The 16,846-nt window shown below is 44.0% G+C and overlaps 1 protein-coding gene and 1 pseudogene across 1 annotated transcript in view; one reads left to right on the plus strand and one right to left on the minus strand.

The window, feature by feature from the left end:
• The window catches only part of LOC103603536 (cytochrome P450 2J2), a 43,891-nt gene that overhangs the window by 19,748 nt on the left and 7,297 nt on the right, over positions 1-16,846 (plus strand). The window contains exons 5-8 of the mRNA XM_008588085.1: positions 5,651-5,827; positions 7,727-7,868; positions 10,547-10,734; positions 13,765-13,903. Of these exons, the coding sequence (XP_008586307.1) occupies positions 5,651-5,827; positions 7,727-7,868; positions 10,547-10,734; positions 13,765-13,903 (646 nt within the window). The remainder of the gene's footprint in view (positions 1-5,650; positions 5,828-7,726; positions 7,869-10,546; positions 10,735-13,764; positions 13,904-16,846) is intronic.
• Positions 729-3,030, minus strand: LOC103603535 (annotated as a pseudogene).

Consider the following 16,846-nt stretch of genomic DNA (forward strand, 5'->3'; position numbering starts at 1 on the left):
CCGGTCCCGGTCCGGTACGGGCGCGACACTGAGGGTTGCAGTCCATTGCCAGACATGAAAAAAGACAAAAAAAAAAAAAAAATTATTGACAAATTTGAACTAATTTCTGATCATTTTGTGGTTTGTATTTATTTTGTTTTATTTTATTTGAATAATATTTTCTTTATTTACAGGTTAGAATCAACAGACAAAGAAAGCCAGTCTGGGGACCAAATAGGGAGATGACTGAAATCTCTAAAGCTCCAAATGGAGTGGAAGGAAAATGGAATACAGAGTAGAAAAAAAAGTCCACATAAAAAAAGAGCTCCCCTTTCTTCCCTCTCCAAGGCCCCACCCCCATTCTGACCTAGCTTAAAATAAACTAGAACAACCAACCTCAAAACAGGGCCCTTAGAAGTGAACAGGGCAGCTGTGGCCTCAGGTAACGCAGTTATCAAGGCCCTTGGACACCCCCCACCCTGTGTCCCTGCCCCACCCCAGTCATTTTGAATAGGGGGCTCTGTGCCCTAGAGGTCACTGCCAATGGGGTGGAATTCAATCTTATTTTTTCCATGTCCCTCCTTCAGTAAATGTTCCTGCATCCCTCCCCTCTGCAGAGCCAGGTGTCCTACAGGTGGGGAGGGGGGAGCGTGAGATGAGGTGTCACAGCAGGGGGGGTGGGAAAAGTGGGCAGGGTGGTCTATGAGCTTGGTCCTGCAGAGCCTTCTTGCCCCATCTGGCCTGGCCTCTTAGCCTGAGTCTGAATCATTGGTATGTGAGGAGGAGCTGGAATCTGAGCTGGAACTGGAACCACTGAGGCCTGACCCTGCTGCTACTTGCTGAGCAGGGGATGATTCTGTTTTCTCATTTGCTTTTTTCGGGGGCTTTTTGATGGAATTAAAGTGCCCGCTGACACCTTGTAACTGCTTTTCTAATTCCCACTTCTTCTCCAAAGCCAGTTCCTCCTTTGTCTTTCTTAATGGTGTAGGGCTTCCGGGCCTTCTTTTGTAGGCAAGAAAGGACGTAGCACTCAAGCTATCTAATAAGCATGGATGGCTTGAGCATTCAAAATCAATCTCAGTCTCTTCTGGGTTTGAGTCACATAATGAGAGCTCCTTGGCTTGGATCACATACACGAGTCAACCCAGCTTCTCCCCAGGTAATTTGTTCATGTCCAGGCTCAGCTGCCACTTCTCATCATAGCTCATGGGCCGGCTCTCTGAATCATAACCTGTAGGCTGGGCAGGGGGAGCTGACTCTGTGGCCTTTTTGGAGAGCTTGGTGCCACTTCCTCCAGAAGGTCCAAAGCCATGAGGGCCTAGTGTAGCTGCACTTCCACCCCCACTGCCACTTGCTTTCTTGGGCCTCTTGGGCTGAGGGGGGCATGGTGCCCGAGGCCTCTTGTCATTTTCATCAACCCCAGCTCGACCTTGGTGCTGCTCTGCCTTCCATTTCTGCTTCTCCTTTTCTCTCTCTCTTCTGCTTGGACTGGCATACTGGACCTGGGGCAGGGCAGCCAGTTATTTATGTACTGCCCTAAGCTGTTCCTGTAATTCTGCCAAGCGATGGGCCCTTTCCTCCTCTGAGTTTGAGCTTTCACCCTCTTCCTCCTCCTCCTCCTCCTCCTTTTCCTTAGAGGAGCTCTCATTGCTACTTTCCTCACTGGAGTTCTCTAAAGATGATTTGGCCAGCCCAGGATGCAAGGCAGTAGAGACTGGTAAAGGCCTTGGTTCTAGTGGCTCATCTGGCACCTTGGCATAGCAGAACTCAAATACATCCTGTAGCTTTCAGGCCATGGCCACGACATCGTGGTCTGGGGGATCATACTTACAGCAGTTGAAAACATAAGCTGCACATCAGCAGCAAAATCCTGTGCATCCTGGTAGCCACAATTCTCCATCTTCTGCTTGACAGTGCTGAGGTCCATGGGGTGTTTAATGATGTCATGGTGGTCATGAAGGCCAAGAAGCAGAAGCGTCCACTGGTTTATAGAAAAGCCAGGCATAGGCAGCATGCTTCTTAGAAAGTAACTCCTCCAAAATACCATTGCAATGCTTTAACTGTCCTGATAGCTTTCCTTTCTTAGAGCTCTGGTGTTGTTGCTGAGAGTCAGGCAAGTCTTGATGGGGTGGCCACTCTCTGTACACATATGAGGAAGCCATGCTGCCTTAGGCTCAAGGCCCCCGGGAGAGCTAGCTGGGGAACCAGGAGCCAGGATGGCTGCAGGTATAGGGGTGGTAGTATCTGCTTTATGCTTTACCCCTTTTTTCTTGGCAAAGGGCTGGGCTGGGGGACCTGCAAAAATAGCAAGGAGCTAGGATCCAGCAGAATGCAGAGACTTGAGAAGGGGAGAAGAGATGACCAACAGATGGGGAAAGTTGAGGACAGTGGTAGGTATCTCAGGTATACAGGGTGTGTGGGACACAGAAGAAACAGCAGGCACATGATGGGCACTGGTAATATTGCCCCGGGGCACTGTTAACTTGGCCCCTTCTGTGGCTGTTCTTAGGGATGGTCACCACAGGCTCTTGTTCCTCTTGCAGCATTGATGCTACTTTCTGTAGAAAGACCTTTTCCAGTGTTTGTGCCATCAAGACAATATTGTCAGTGGGTCTGTTGCAAATTTAACAGTTGGTGAACATGGTGTTAAAATCCTACATACACTCTATGGCAGCCCAGTGGTAATTGTTCTCAAGTCTCCTCTTAATAGTCCCCACGTCCACAGGCTGTTTTATACTTTTGTGGTAATCTGGTAGGTCCAGTTTGACAGCATCCACAGGCTGCCACAATGGCCATGCACACTGACATTTCCACAGAGCCTTCATCACCACCTTGCACGGGGATTATAGCTGGTGGTAACCCGGGCTGGCTTTTGGGGATTGTACCCCTCAGGGGCCAGTGGGTTGGCAGGGCTCAGCTACAAAGTTGGCACTGAAGCCATTGTGGGGCTCTCAAATCCCTCTGCAACAGGGAGGGATTTTGAATCCTTCTCTCTGGTGCTGCCACCTCTGGGCCCAGACCCAGTAACCCTGCATTCCCTTCCCCAGGGAGCCTGGATCCTGAAACCTTCCAGGGGGGATCCAATTTAGCCCTTGGCTTGGTGCTGGGGGAGGATGTAATCTGGGGTGTCAATGCCCCCAGAACTGAAGCTGTGTTAGGGGAGGGGGTGTAGCCCCCAGCCCCTCCCTTCTCAACCACGCTGGGGGGTGGAGAGAGCATCTGAGCCACACGGCCATGTCAGCAGCACCGAGACTGGCTGACCTGGGTCACATGCCCACTGTCCCCACAACCCCCTGCACGAGGGCCAGTTTTCCATTCCTGGGGGATCGAGCGAGGGGCCAAGGGAGCCACATGGCCCAGACATACCTCTAGAGACCCAGAGCTCTCTAATGCTGCTGCTTCTCTGTATCCCTGGCTCGTGGTCTCTGTTTATTTGGTCTTTTCTGCTTTTTTGACTCATTATGATTAAATGTTCTTTTCATTTTATTTTTCTCTGTGCTAGTTTAGAAGATGAACAGGCTTATTTTATTACTTTAGTCTTTCTTTACTGTAAACTTTTAATATGTGTAATTAAACTGTGAACATATAAAATTAATATCTTTATCCTCCTCCATAATAATTCAAGAACTTTAGAACACTACCTCTGATCAATTATCTAGGCTACTAGATAATTTAATAATATACTTTCATTTGTTCCACTTTGAAAATTTGTAAGTGCATGATTATTATTGTTTTCTGCAGCCAGTGTCTGCCTATACTTACCCACACATTTACCGTTTCTTTTGTTGTCATTCCATCTTGTACTTCGTAGCCTCCTCCTGAATTTCCTCTCGTGGGGGTCAGTTCATGGCAAATTCTTTCAATTTTGGTTCTTCAAAAATATCTTTATTTTGCTCTAATTAAATATTTTTATTTTGACTATTTTTTTCTCTTTGCACATTGAAAATGTCATTTCACCATCCTCCGGGTTCCCATCGATGCCGTGGAGAGTCAACTCCATGTAATCGCTGTTCAGAAATGTAATTGCTGTTACTTCAAAAATATTTTTTTCCTCTCTCTCTGACTACACTTAAGTCTCCACTGTTTTCAGTTATTATTAGTTTCCCTATGATGTATCTGGAAGTGGATTTATTTTTATTTATTCCTGACAAGGATTTTTTTTTTTTTTTGAGCTTTATGAAGCCATCATACCAAAACTGATAAAGCGGTTGGCATGATTCCTGGCACGTGAGAAGGGCATAACGAGTGTGAGCTGTTAGTACTACTGTCAGGGTTGTTTTGAATTCCTTGTTTTCACTCTTAGTCACAGTCGTCCCCAGTTCAGCAATTCCATTTGCTTCCCTCCTGGTAAGACAGTCTAGGAAGTCATGAGAGTGCAGTGGGTGCCTGGGTGACTTCTGAGTACATGTCTCAGGAAAAAGAAGTTCCTGGGAGGGAACTAAAAGCCTGTGGAGTAGGCGTAATAAGCATTTTTTGGAGTCCCAGAATATACCACATACTTTTCCTATGTTAATTTTTACAACAACCCCATAAAGATAAGATGAAGCAACATGGCATGTGCATGCTGGCGTGGGAGTGCGCAGGAAAGTGCAGGCCAGTGTCCACCGGCTCTGTGTGAAGGGCTCTATCTTACATCATCTGTCCCCAGAATCATCTTAGAGCCCACAGGCAGCTAGTTAAACTAAGGATCAACAAAGTAATTATTATTATTATTTCTATTACCAAACTACATAGCTAGAAAGTAGCAGAGCCGATAGTCACACCCATGTCTGTCTCATTCTACATCTAGGAGATTTTCCATTATGATATGCTGTCTATTTTCCATCAGATACCAGAGAAAGTTTATTCAACAGCCACTTTATTTCAGGAAAAAATGTGAAGTCTTACCCACATGGGGATTACATTATATTGGGGGAGACAAATAAATTCAAATACACACACACATTAGCGATAATTACCATGAAGGAAAAATCAAAGAGGACAGGGGAATGGACAGAGGATGCCAGGGGTGCTGCCCCTTGTAGGATCACCAGGTAAGACAGCTCCAAGCACAGCCCTAAAATGAGGGGCTGGTGTTATATGGATTTCAGAGGAAAAGCTTTCTAGGAAGAGGGAATAGCGGCTGCAGAGGCCCCAAACAAGAGGTCCTTGATGTGGTCACAAGAGGCCACTGTGGCTGGACTGCAGAGAGCAAGGCTAGGATGGCAGGGAGCAGTAGGCAGGAGGAGACAGGTGTGCAGGGGCCAGCTCTGTGGACTTGTAGGCTTGACGAATGACACAGGACTTTGTCTGGGCGTAGTGGAAAGCCACTGGAGGACCGAGAACCAAGGAGAGAAATGATATGGTTAAGCTGTTGAGTGATCCTGAGCATGGGCTTAAGAATGGAATCAGGAAAACTATTGAAAGCTATTACAGCATCAGGTAAGAAATGGTTTGAACTAGGGTGGCAAGTTGGAGTGGTGAGAAGTGGTCTGAGGCTGGATGTGTTTTGGATGGAAAGCTGAAATGCTTTGCTGCAGGGGTGAGAAGAGAGGGGGGAGAGAAAAGAGGCATTGCGAATGACTCCAAGCCTTACGTGTAAGCAGATAAAAGAGACGGAAAGAGAAGATTGTTCCTGTTGTCTTAAAAAGTGGGACAGTGGCATTGTGACTGTTTTGTGTTTCTCAATTAGCTCTACAATGTCTTTCCATGGATAATGAAATTCCTTCCTGGACCTCACCAGACTCTCTTCAGCAACTGGGAAAAACTGAAATTGTTTGTTTCCCATATGATCGAAAAACATAAGAGAGATTGGAATCCTGCTGAAACAAGAGACTTTATTGATGCTTACCTCAAAGAAATGACAAAGGTGAGGAGGCCAGAGGTGTTTGCTGTATTCTGTTCTGAAAGATCCAATAGGGATATGTTTGGTATATTTTTAGTTGCTGCTGTAACAAATTACCACAAACTTTGTGGCTTAAAAGAGCAGAAATGTACTCTCTTACAGTTCTGGGTGTCAGAAGTTTGAAATCAGTTTCAATGGGCTAAAGTCAAGGCGTTGGCCAGGTTGGCTTCTTTCGGAGACTCTGGGGGAGAATCTGTTTCTGTGACTTTTCCAGCTTCTAGAGGCTGCCTAGGTTCCTTGGCTTGTAGCCCCTTCCCACATCTTCAAATTCAGCAGTGCAGCATCTTCTCTCCTCTCTGATTTCTACTTCAGTCCTTATATCTTCTTTCTCTGACTTTGACCCTCTTGCCTCTCTCTTCTTATAAAGACTATTCTGATTACCTTGGGCCCACTGGGTTAATCCAAGATAATATTGCCATCTCAAAATTCTTAACTTAATCCCATCTGTGAAATCCATCTGCTATACAAAGTAACATCTACAGGTTCCAGGGATTAGGACATAGACATCTTTTGGGTTATTACTCAGCCTACCACAGGGGAGTAAAAGTAGGGGCAATATTTCAGAAAGTGTAGGGCAGCATTAACTCAGGCTGATGAGACAATTAGAAATAAAGCTGAGGGCTTAATGGAATTTGATTTGAGGCTCTGCAAATGCCCAAGTACTGCCTTTTCATCCCTCATCCTCTACTCTCTACCCATATCTGAAGGAGCTATGCAAAAAGGGAAAAACAGCAATTGAGTCTTGAGCTGTTTTACTATTAGTTGGGTCTGGGCCCAATTACCTCCACCTTCCATCAGCCTCTGCTGCAGAACGTAAGCAACACTGGGTTGGATTCCAGAGTGCAATCTTAACGACTTTGTGGGGCTTTTGCATTCCCTCTTCCTCTCCATATCATCCACTTTTCAACATTATAAACCAGAAGTGGGGAAAAAAGTCAAAATGGATGCATGGCCTTTAACACGGTGACCTCTCTGGTTAATATTCATCACTGAATCGGTATCATAATTTTTAACCCATCAGTTACTTGTTCTCCTCCTAGAGTGGGCAGAATGGTGGATTTCTTTCTGTCTCCCCTCTTATTTCACCTTCCTGGCATAACATTAATAAAAGCATTGTTTTCTGCTCAGAGGAGGAGACTTTGCTTGCTATATGGTGTGCAGGTGTGGAACCATTAACATTAAGAGCAATGTTACTACTTGAAGCTTCAGAAGAGGATGGTAAAGATAATGGAGAATCATGACGAGCAGTTGAAAAGATTACTGGGGGATATGAGAATTCTTGTACATAAGAGGAATTCAATTTTTCCTTTATGTTACCAGTACAAACATTTGTTGAGTATTTGCTACGAGCTCTTGCATCTCACATAATTCATAATGTCATCTTAAAGGATGTGTATTATTTCCTTTTTATAAAACAGGAAACTGAAGCACAGAGAGGTTAAGTAACTTGCCCTAAATCACACAGCTACTAACTGATGCGGTTATATTGGAAGCCAAGTCTGTCTTATTCACATCTCCTACCACTGTACTAGTACGAGGGTACTTCAGAAAGTTCCTGGAAAGATCACATATCACCTTTTAATTCTATTTTTCCATGAATTTTTTGAAGTACCCTTGGCTTCTTCCAAATTACAAGCATAAGAAAATAGTTGTCTTGATCTTCATCCACTCAAGTGCTGAAAGCTTGGAAGACAGGAAGATGCTAATGACATTGCTGTAATAAGCCTCTGCTTCCTGAGGAAGCCAAAGGAAAAGTTCTTTCTCCTAGGGACCTTTCCTTCCAAATTTTATCATAGGATGAAGTACTGTGTGTTATGGCAGCCAGAATCTTCTGAGTAAACGAATAAACGTTGTCCTTTCTAGTACACGGGTAATGCTACTTCAAGTTTCAATGAAGTAAACCTTGTCTGCTCCACCCTGGACCTCTTCTTTGCTGGCACCGAGACTACTTCTACGACGCTGCGCTGGGGTCTGCTTTACCTGGCCCTCTATCCAGAAATCCAAGGTGAGCATGGGGTGAGTGCACCTGGACCAGACAGAAGAATGCCTTCTGGAACATACAGCCCAAACGTGGGGCCAGATGATAGCATAGTAGAATGGAAAGATAGGTAGAACAGTCACAGGGTGATGTGTCAGGACTGTGATGAATCCAGGTAAAACAAATATAAGAGTCTGTCTCCTCAAGAATCTAGGGGGGAAACAGTGAAGTCAATCAAAGCTGTGTTAAGTTCCAGGAAAGAGTTGCATTCTCATAGGAAAATCTAGCCATGCCCTTCCCTTCTTTTAAGTAATACCTTTCCATTTCCCCTTGGGTAATCTCCAAACCTCTTGGTCTAGCACATAATATCCCTTCTGGTGTGCCCCCTTTTGTCTGTCCCACCCACCCTACATGGTGGCTTCACTAAATTACATGCCATTTTCTTTGCACTGTCTTCATTTATACCTCTGTTATGACATCTGCTTTTTCCTCTACCAAGAATGCATGTCCCCAATTTCTGTATGTGGTGAATCCCTAGCCCTTCTTGAAGAACCTGCTCAAGTACTAGCTCCCTAAGATGTTTCTGCACTCTTCCAGGGAGTTACTAGCTAGGAAATTATTAGCATTATCTTCCTGCAGAGATGACTTAATGAGTCTCCTTTACTGTGCTTATTGCACATTATTTATATAGCTTCCCCACAGATTGTAGTCCATTCAAGGTCAGTTCTCATTATTTTTCTTCCTTCAGGTTCCAGAACAATTTGAGCATATGGGGGATGAGAACTGTTATGATGCAGTTTTTCAGACTGTGGGTAACAGTTTATTAGTGAGGCATAAAGTCAATGTAGTGGATCAAGATCCAACTTTTTTCCCTAAGATAAAGGGAGAACAGAAAAGACCAGAGTGCCTCCCATGTACTAAGTATAAGTTTGCTCATGAAAATTTATTACTTTCATATATAGATGCATAAATGTATGCTTTATATGTGGGTATAATTATATATATGTGTTATGGGTTACAATGTAAAATGCGTTTCTTACTATGGATTACATTTTTTAAAAAACAACAAACATTTAAAAGCTACTGAGTTAGAATACAGGTTTCACTTCTGGAATAGAGGCTCCCAAATAGCAATGGTTTAAAATGATAGAAGTTTACAGGCATGTTCATAGCAGCATTATTCACAATAGCCAAGATGTGGAAACAACCCAGTGTTCATTGACAATGAATGGATAAAAAAAAAATGTTGAATATATGTACAAAAGGCTGAGCATTATTCAGTCTTTAAAAGAAGGGAAATTCTGACACATGCTGCAATATGAATGAACCTTGGAGACATTATATTAAGTTAAATAAGTGAGTCACAAAAACAGAAACACTGTGTGATTCTGCTTATATGAGTAATCTAGAGTAGCCAAATTCATAGAAACAGAAAGTAGAATGGTGGTGGTCAGAGGCTGGAGAAGGGGGAAATGAGGAGCTGTTTAATGATTGTGGAGTTTCAATATTGCAAGATGAAAAGGTTCTGGAAGTTGGTTGCACAACAGTGAGAATATATTTAACACTAGTGAACTATACACTTAAAAATGGCTAAGATGGTAAACTTTATGCTATGTGTATTTTATCACAATTAAAATTTTTTGTTAAATGGACAGTAAAAAATGATAGTTTATTTCTTTCTCAGGTAAAAAAATTTTAGTCTTTGCTGGACTCTGCAAAGTCTGTAGGATACCAGACTCCTTCTAACTTGTCTGTCGTATCTAGAATGATGTTCTTGTTGGCACTTCCTAAGATGGCTCACCCCTAGGGATGCCTTTCCACCAACAGCAAGGGAAAAGGGGGAAGAAGCACATATCCTTCCTCTAAGGGCTTGTTCCAAGGATTAAACATCACTTCTGCTTATATTCTTTTGGCCAGAATTTAGTCACATGGTCACATTTAGTTGTAAGTTAATCTGGGAAATGTAGTCTTTAGCTGGACACCTAGGTATCCAGCTGGAATCTCTATAACTCTGGAAAAAAACTAAAACAGATATTGGGGGGCAACTACAAGTTTCTATCATTTGTTGGGTGCTCACCTAAATCAGCTCATGTAAATCTCAAAATATACTAAGATGAAAGTTGATTTATCCTCACCAATCAGGTGAGGAAACTGAGGCTCAAAGAATTTAAGTAACTTGCAGCAGCATTGTTGCAGAGCAAGAGTTTGCAACCAGACTGATCTTACATCATGAGAAATTAGTGTCTCTAAGAGCCCCAGAGAGCTGCCTCGCTCCTTCCACCATGTGAGGACACAGTGAGAAGGTGCCATCTGTGGATCAGAAAGTGGATCCTCACCAAACCACATCAGCTGGTGCCTTGATCTTGGACTTCCCAGGCTCCAGATCTGTGAGCAATAAATTTCTATTGTTTATAAACTACTCAGTGTATGGTATTTTTATATAACAGCCTGAATAGACTAACACAAGGTCCTTCTGTGAGCTTAACCATGTTGATCCTGGTTATTCCATTCCTTAGCCTAACCAGACTCAAGGAAAGTTATGGAGTTGGCAGTTTTCTAAGTAAGCCCTTTGAAGTGTTAAGTATCTTTTTATTTCTTTGCAACCTAATTGAAATACAACAGGTGAGATCTTGAAGACCACTCCCACATCTTTGAAAGAAAGCTTAAGAGTTTAAAAAATAATAGGACCTCCTCTTCTATTCCAGAAAAAGTACATGCTGAGATTGACAGAGTGATTGGCCAGTGGCGGCAGCCAAGCACGGCCACCCGAGAGTCCATGCCCTACACCAATGCCGTCATCCACGAGGTGCAGCGGATGGGCAACATCATCCCCCTGAACGTTCCCAGGGAAGCGACAGCTGATACCACTCTGGCTGGATACCACCTGCCCAAGGTAATAAGGCTCCCAGCCGCAGATCTTCAAGCCCGTCTTTTAGGTGGAAAGAACCTGAATTTGAAAAGTCACATGTATTCTTGTCCTAAGGGATCACTTAATGGGGAGAGAGATATATTATACCTGATACAATATTAGCTTTTTCTCATGTGTGGTCTCTAGGACATCAGTTTAAATAGATATTAATAGATATGGTGGAGGGTAGAGAAGGGAGGTCCTAGGTCAAATACTTAGGCAAAGACTGGCTTTTCTGTACTGTGGGACTTCTCAGTGTTTTTATTGTGCATTGTGAATGTGGGCACACAGCAGGCAGTAGTTCTCAGTCAGACTTTGCCACGGAACTCTTTTCTTTGCCTTGGTAGAGAATCTTGCAGGACTTGGGACCTACCAGACTTTGGAAAATTCTGCTTTGGAATTCCGGGTTTATAGAATGTTAAAATGTGAAAGGACATTTAAGACCAACTGAGCCAACATTGCGTTGATGCTAGTGTTTCTAACATAATATCCCCACAAGTATTTTTCCAGCTTTTACTTACAGCCCTGTGATGGGGAACTGGCACAAGGGGATTTTACTTATGGCCCCGTGATGGGGAATTGGTGTGGGGAAATGGCACATGGAAGCCAATCCAAGTATGTGCAATATTAATTATTAGAAAGGGAGGGAAAGGAGCAAACACTTATTAAGCAACGATTATGTGTCATGGACCGTCTGGCTTCTTTCAAAATGTCTTTCTCAGTTCTTAGAATAACTCTGTTATTCCCGTTTTATAGATTGGGAAGCCTGGGCTCTAAGAAATTAAGTTTGCATGAGATCTCTCAACTACAACGTGATAGAATTGGGATCCAGAACAAGATCGCTTTAGATTTTTTGTACTATGCCATGTTCCCTCCACAGAAATTGCTTTACTTTGATTTTAAAAGAGTCCCCTCTCAATGTTTGTCAACTGGTCTCTGTTAAGTTCCCTGTCCTCACAAACGTAATCCTGATCTCACACCACCCCCGTTCTTGTGGTCTCTGCGGATAGCTCTCTTTTGCCCCCTAGCGTCCTCCCTCCACACTGCACATTTACAGTCCCTTCCAGTGCTTTCTCCCCTCCTTGGTCAGCCTCTGTGGATCTATTCTGGTTTGTATAAATGTGTCTTCCGAATGTGTCCTTCCCAGGGACGATCTCCAGAGGTAAGGCCAGCTTACTCATTGGCCACTGCTTGGTTACCGTCCCCGCAGAGCCAGGAATGCAGCTGGTGCATTTACTGTTTCCTTACTGATGGACCATCTTGTGGGTGGAAGCTAAGGTCTAAATTCCCCAGCGCTGTTTGCATTTTTCTAGCAATTCATTTAACTCTGTGGAGCCAGCCCAGCTTGGCAGACTTCTTCTGCCACCGATTTTTAACATCACCTTGAATAACCATCCTGGAAACTGAAAAATCTAATATAGAGACTAGGAGCCATGGCTTTGACATCAAATAGACCTCATTCAAATCATGGCTTTACCTCCTCCCACTATGTGACTCTGTGCACGTTATTTAACCTCTCAGAGCTTCAATTTCTTGATCTGTAAAATGCACTTAAACGTACCTCACACAATCCATGTGGAGGTAAAATGAGAACATGCGTGTAGAGCATTTAACCTAGTACTTGCATAGAAAGTGTTCAGAATAGCAGTTATTATTCTTTATTAATTCAACAAATATTCATCAAGTACCAGAAATGCTCGGGTCTGGAAAAACAACCCTGAGCTAAATAATCATACAAGTACATAGTACAAAACTGCCCAAAATTCTTTATTAATTCAACAAATATTCATCAAGTACCAGAAATGCTCAGGTCTGGAAAAACAACCCTGAGCTAAATAATCATACAAGTACATAGTACAAAACTGCCCAAAGGGAAATACTCACTGGGTTCTATAAAGATGCAGATGGGCTGGGGGTCGTAGGAGCACAAGTGATCAGGGAAGGCTTCCAAAAGGAAGTGATGTTTGTGCTGAGGATTTGGGGGTGATTAAGAATTAGCTCGGTGACAAAGTGGGGAGGAAGAGCATTCCTGGCAAGGCCAGCAGCATTTTAAAAGGCATTGAAATGAGTGGGAATGTGGCATGTTTGAGAAATTGGAAGGCGGCCACTGCAGTGGGAGCACAGGCAGAGGTGACAGTGCCCAGACAGGGGTGGGGCCATGGATCTTTACCTAAGAGTGATGGGAAGCCACTGAAGGGCATCAAGTTCGAGGTGTTGCTGGTGGAGGGTGTGACATGATTAAGTCATGTTCAAAGCTCACTTTGTCTGTGGGGCAGACTGAAAGGGGCAAGAGAGGAGTGGGGCATAGTTGGGAGGCTGCCACAGGAGTCTAGGCAGGCAAGGTGGCAGCCTGGACTAAGGTGGCAGTGGCAGACATGGAATGAAGGTGATGGAATCAAGAGAATTTCAAAGTTAAACTGAGCAGTATCATTGATGGGTTGGATGAAGGCTCACTCTGGTGACACCTGAGTTTCCTGCTCAGGAAGGGGATGGATAGGGGTCCTTTCACTGGGCTCCCTGATTCTATTATTAAACCTGCTGTGGGAAGTGGGGTGCAGTGTACTAGACATTGGAGGGAAGGGAATGGGAGACAGAGATGAATGAGACACTGGGTACCTTTGTAGAGCTGCTGTAGTTACCACATCACTGAGCATCTGGGTTGACTGTGGTACAGTGCGGACTGACCAGCTGTTGCATTTTCTTTCATCAATGCACACGTGTCCCCTCCCAAGTCCTACCCTGACCTGTCCCTGTAGAGAAGATCCATTCTGCAATCAAGAGTAACCAAACTTCCCTGGTAAAATTCCCAGCAGGCAATTCCAATCCAATTTGTAAGCTGTCTCACAGCAAAGCAGAGGGTCCTGGGGGGTTGGGCTCAGCAGTGGGTGGGTTAAGGAGGGTGGAGGAGATCAGGGTGTGGTCAGGCCCTGGCATGCAAGCCCGAGGACCACTGCCCCCCTGTGTAGGCGTGTTGAGTGGGTCAAGCCTTGCCTCAGTCTTTGCTGCCTTCTCTAGGGGACCACGATCCTGACCAATTTGACTGCGCTGCACAGGGACCCCACAGAGTGGGCCACCCCTGACACATTCAACCCCGAGCATTTTCTGGAGAATGGACAGTTTAAGAAAAGAGAAGCCTTTCTGCCTTTCTCAATAGGTGAGTTGTAATAAATAGGAGTGTGAGATGTCACCTCTCCCTTGGGGTGACGGAGATGGAGATGCAAAGGATTACTCAAAGCCCATTTTTCCTGAGCAGTGAGAGGCCTGAAGGGGTTAAATCCCAGGAGACGACTTCTTCAAGAGAGAAGGAATTCCTGGGAAATGACCCTGAATCAGGGCTTTTCTCGGTTTTTTATTGTGCAGGCAAAAAGTTACAGAAAAGAACCCAGGTGGTTAATCAGTCATAGTGAAAACATAAACTGGCTACATAACAATTTTCCTTAAAGCAGGTGCAACTTAAAAATAGTTTAAGCAATTTACCATCAAAGGAGTCATAAAACTAAGCTATGTGACATACAAAAGAACCAATGAGATAATTGTTATGGCAACACTAAGTTCCCTAGGAAACTTAGAGAAGCAGTTGAAGGTGAAATGTGGAACCAGCCGCTAATTGGCAGAGTAGCCTTGAAGCTTTCAGTGCACATATTTTCCCATAATTTGGTTTAGCTGCACCAAGGGTGTCTGCCCTTAGAGCAAGCACTTATGCTGTGTTACAATTCTCATATCCACACCAGAGACTTTTTAGTCCTGTGAAAGTTTTCTGTTTTTTCCCAAACTTAGCATTTCTATGTGCAATACTAAAAGGTTAGGTTCTTCCTCAAACTACAAGGCTCTGGCCTTGCTAAAACTAGGGACTGTGGCCCCACTGTGCTACAGCCTAAACTAAAGGGCTCTGGCCCTTCTAATAGCTAAGGACTGTGGTCCTACTAAGATAAAGATCCTACTAAGTTACAGCCTGATCTAAGGACTGTGGTCCTTCTAACAGCTAAGGGCTGTGGCCCTACTAAGCTAAACGTTAAGGCCCTGTGAAATGCATGTGCTTTATTAGTGCATCACCCTCTACAGTGAGAGCCCAGAGTTCCTCCCTCAGCCTCTCCTGCTCTACTCCCTGCAGTCCCTTGCTCTAGCTGGAATGTCTCCAGACAGCCCTGCCCAGTGTGACTCCATCTTGCTGCTGGTCGTAGCCCAGGGTTCCCTAGGCTGGGCGTGCCTTACTTCCTAAACCCTCCCTTGCCTCCGATGCAGATTCCAGCTTCCCTTTGTTCTGTCCTCCAGCACTCTGGGGACAGAGACCCAGCCCCCACATCTTGCTAGCTGCCATCTTTATAGAGTTTTTAAATGTCCCATGTTTTTAAGGGCTGCCCACGCGCACAGAAATGGAGCTGATTTATAATAAGGGGATGGCAGGCAGCAGGGGAAAGGGGCTACTTACTTAACCATTACGGGGGCATCAGGCAGTGACTGCAAATGCCACCAGCTTAACTAGGTTGGGTTCTACTCTATAGATACTCCCTGAAGAGGACCTTTTGCCTTTTTAAGTTTTAATTAACTTCTTAAAATTTAATTAACACATTTATGTGGTATATGACTTGAAAGGTAGGAAAGAGGACACAGTGAAAACTCTCTTGTGTTTTCGAGCTAGTGAGTTCCAAAAGGATATTTTAAAATTCATAACAATGTAAAATCAATAACAAAAATTCTTAGTATATTCCAGGTATTGAGTTAGGTATGTTGCATACATTACTTCAAATCATTTCCCAATTCCTTAATTTCATAAATATTTACTGAGCATCTATTGTGAGAATATGACAATGAATGAAACAGGAAACAAAACAAAACTGCCCTCATGGTGCATATGTTCTAGTGTAACCTTACAAGGTTCAAATTACTATCACCATTTTAGAGATGAGGAAACTGAGGCTTAACCAAGTATGGAAAGTAGAGTCATAAAACTCATGTGGCAGAGCTAGGACTCAATGTCAGCCAGATTCATCAAAAACTAAAGCTGTGTTCCTCCTAACGCTATCTCCTGAAAAGAACTAAGTGCTACCCAGAACCAAAACTGTGGAGTGTGTGATAGCTTACTTACGTGGAGCCGGTGTGACTCCAAAGCCTAGGCTTTGCCACTGTGCTGGGCTGCCAATGTGTATCTATGGGCTGATTCTGAATATATCCTCTTTGTTCTTTATCTGGTTCTATGTCACTTTTGCTCACATTGGACAAGTCATTCTAATATGAAAGCAGATATAAAATGCTGGAATACCTTCCAGTCTTCCTGTCTATAGTAGTCTCAAGTTTTGTATTGCACAAAGTTTCAACAGTATATTTCAACTTTCATAATTATTCTTATTCCTTGGCTCTTGCACCAGATCCATGAAATGCTGAAATGCTGGAAATATGACCTTTGATGCATTCCACAGAAATGCTTCACCTAATGCTTACTTCAACTGTGATGAAAGGAATCTTAATAGATGTCTGTGGCTTTAAAAGAAGAAGGCTCCTCTAGGCTAAGTGATGCCTGGATACCTTTCCCTCATATTGCAGAAGCCTCTTCTGCATAGTTGTTCCATGTCTCCCCCAGTTTAAAAAAATTCTTTCTTCCGCATTAGCTGTAGTATAAAAAGTACCACACACACAGTGACTCACGGGTGCTTTGCTATTGGGAATTGTATTTCACCCTCTTAATTACAGACTTCACTTGCAAGCAAATTATCCTATTTAATCCTTACAGCAAACCAGTGATTAATAGTTAGACAGGAAATGGATGGCTATCTCTTTTCTTAATATTAGAAACTAAAAATAAGAGAGAGTTGTTTCTTATCCAAGATCATATGCCCAAGGAATTGGCAGAACAGGACCCAAGACTCAAATTTTTGTGCTTCTAGTCTAGTGCTCTCTTCAGTACAACTAGAATGTAACTTACTTCCCCATTTAAAGGCCCCTCCACTTTAAGATTCACTGACGGGCCGGCCCGGTGGCGCACTGGATAGTGCGCCGCTTGGGAAGCGCGGCGGCGCTCCCACCCGAGGGTTCGGATCCCACATACAGACCGGTTCCCGCTCACTGGCTGAGCGAGGCACGGGAGCAACACCGAGGGTTG

Source organism: Galeopterus variegatus, unplaced genomic scaffold (genome assembly GCF_000696425.1).
Source record: "Galeopterus variegatus unplaced genomic scaffold, G_variegatus-3.0.2 Scaffold4670, whole genome shotgun sequence".
In the NCBI taxonomy this organism is placed as follows: Eukaryota; Metazoa; Chordata; class Mammalia; order Dermoptera; family Cynocephalidae; genus Galeopterus; species Galeopterus variegatus.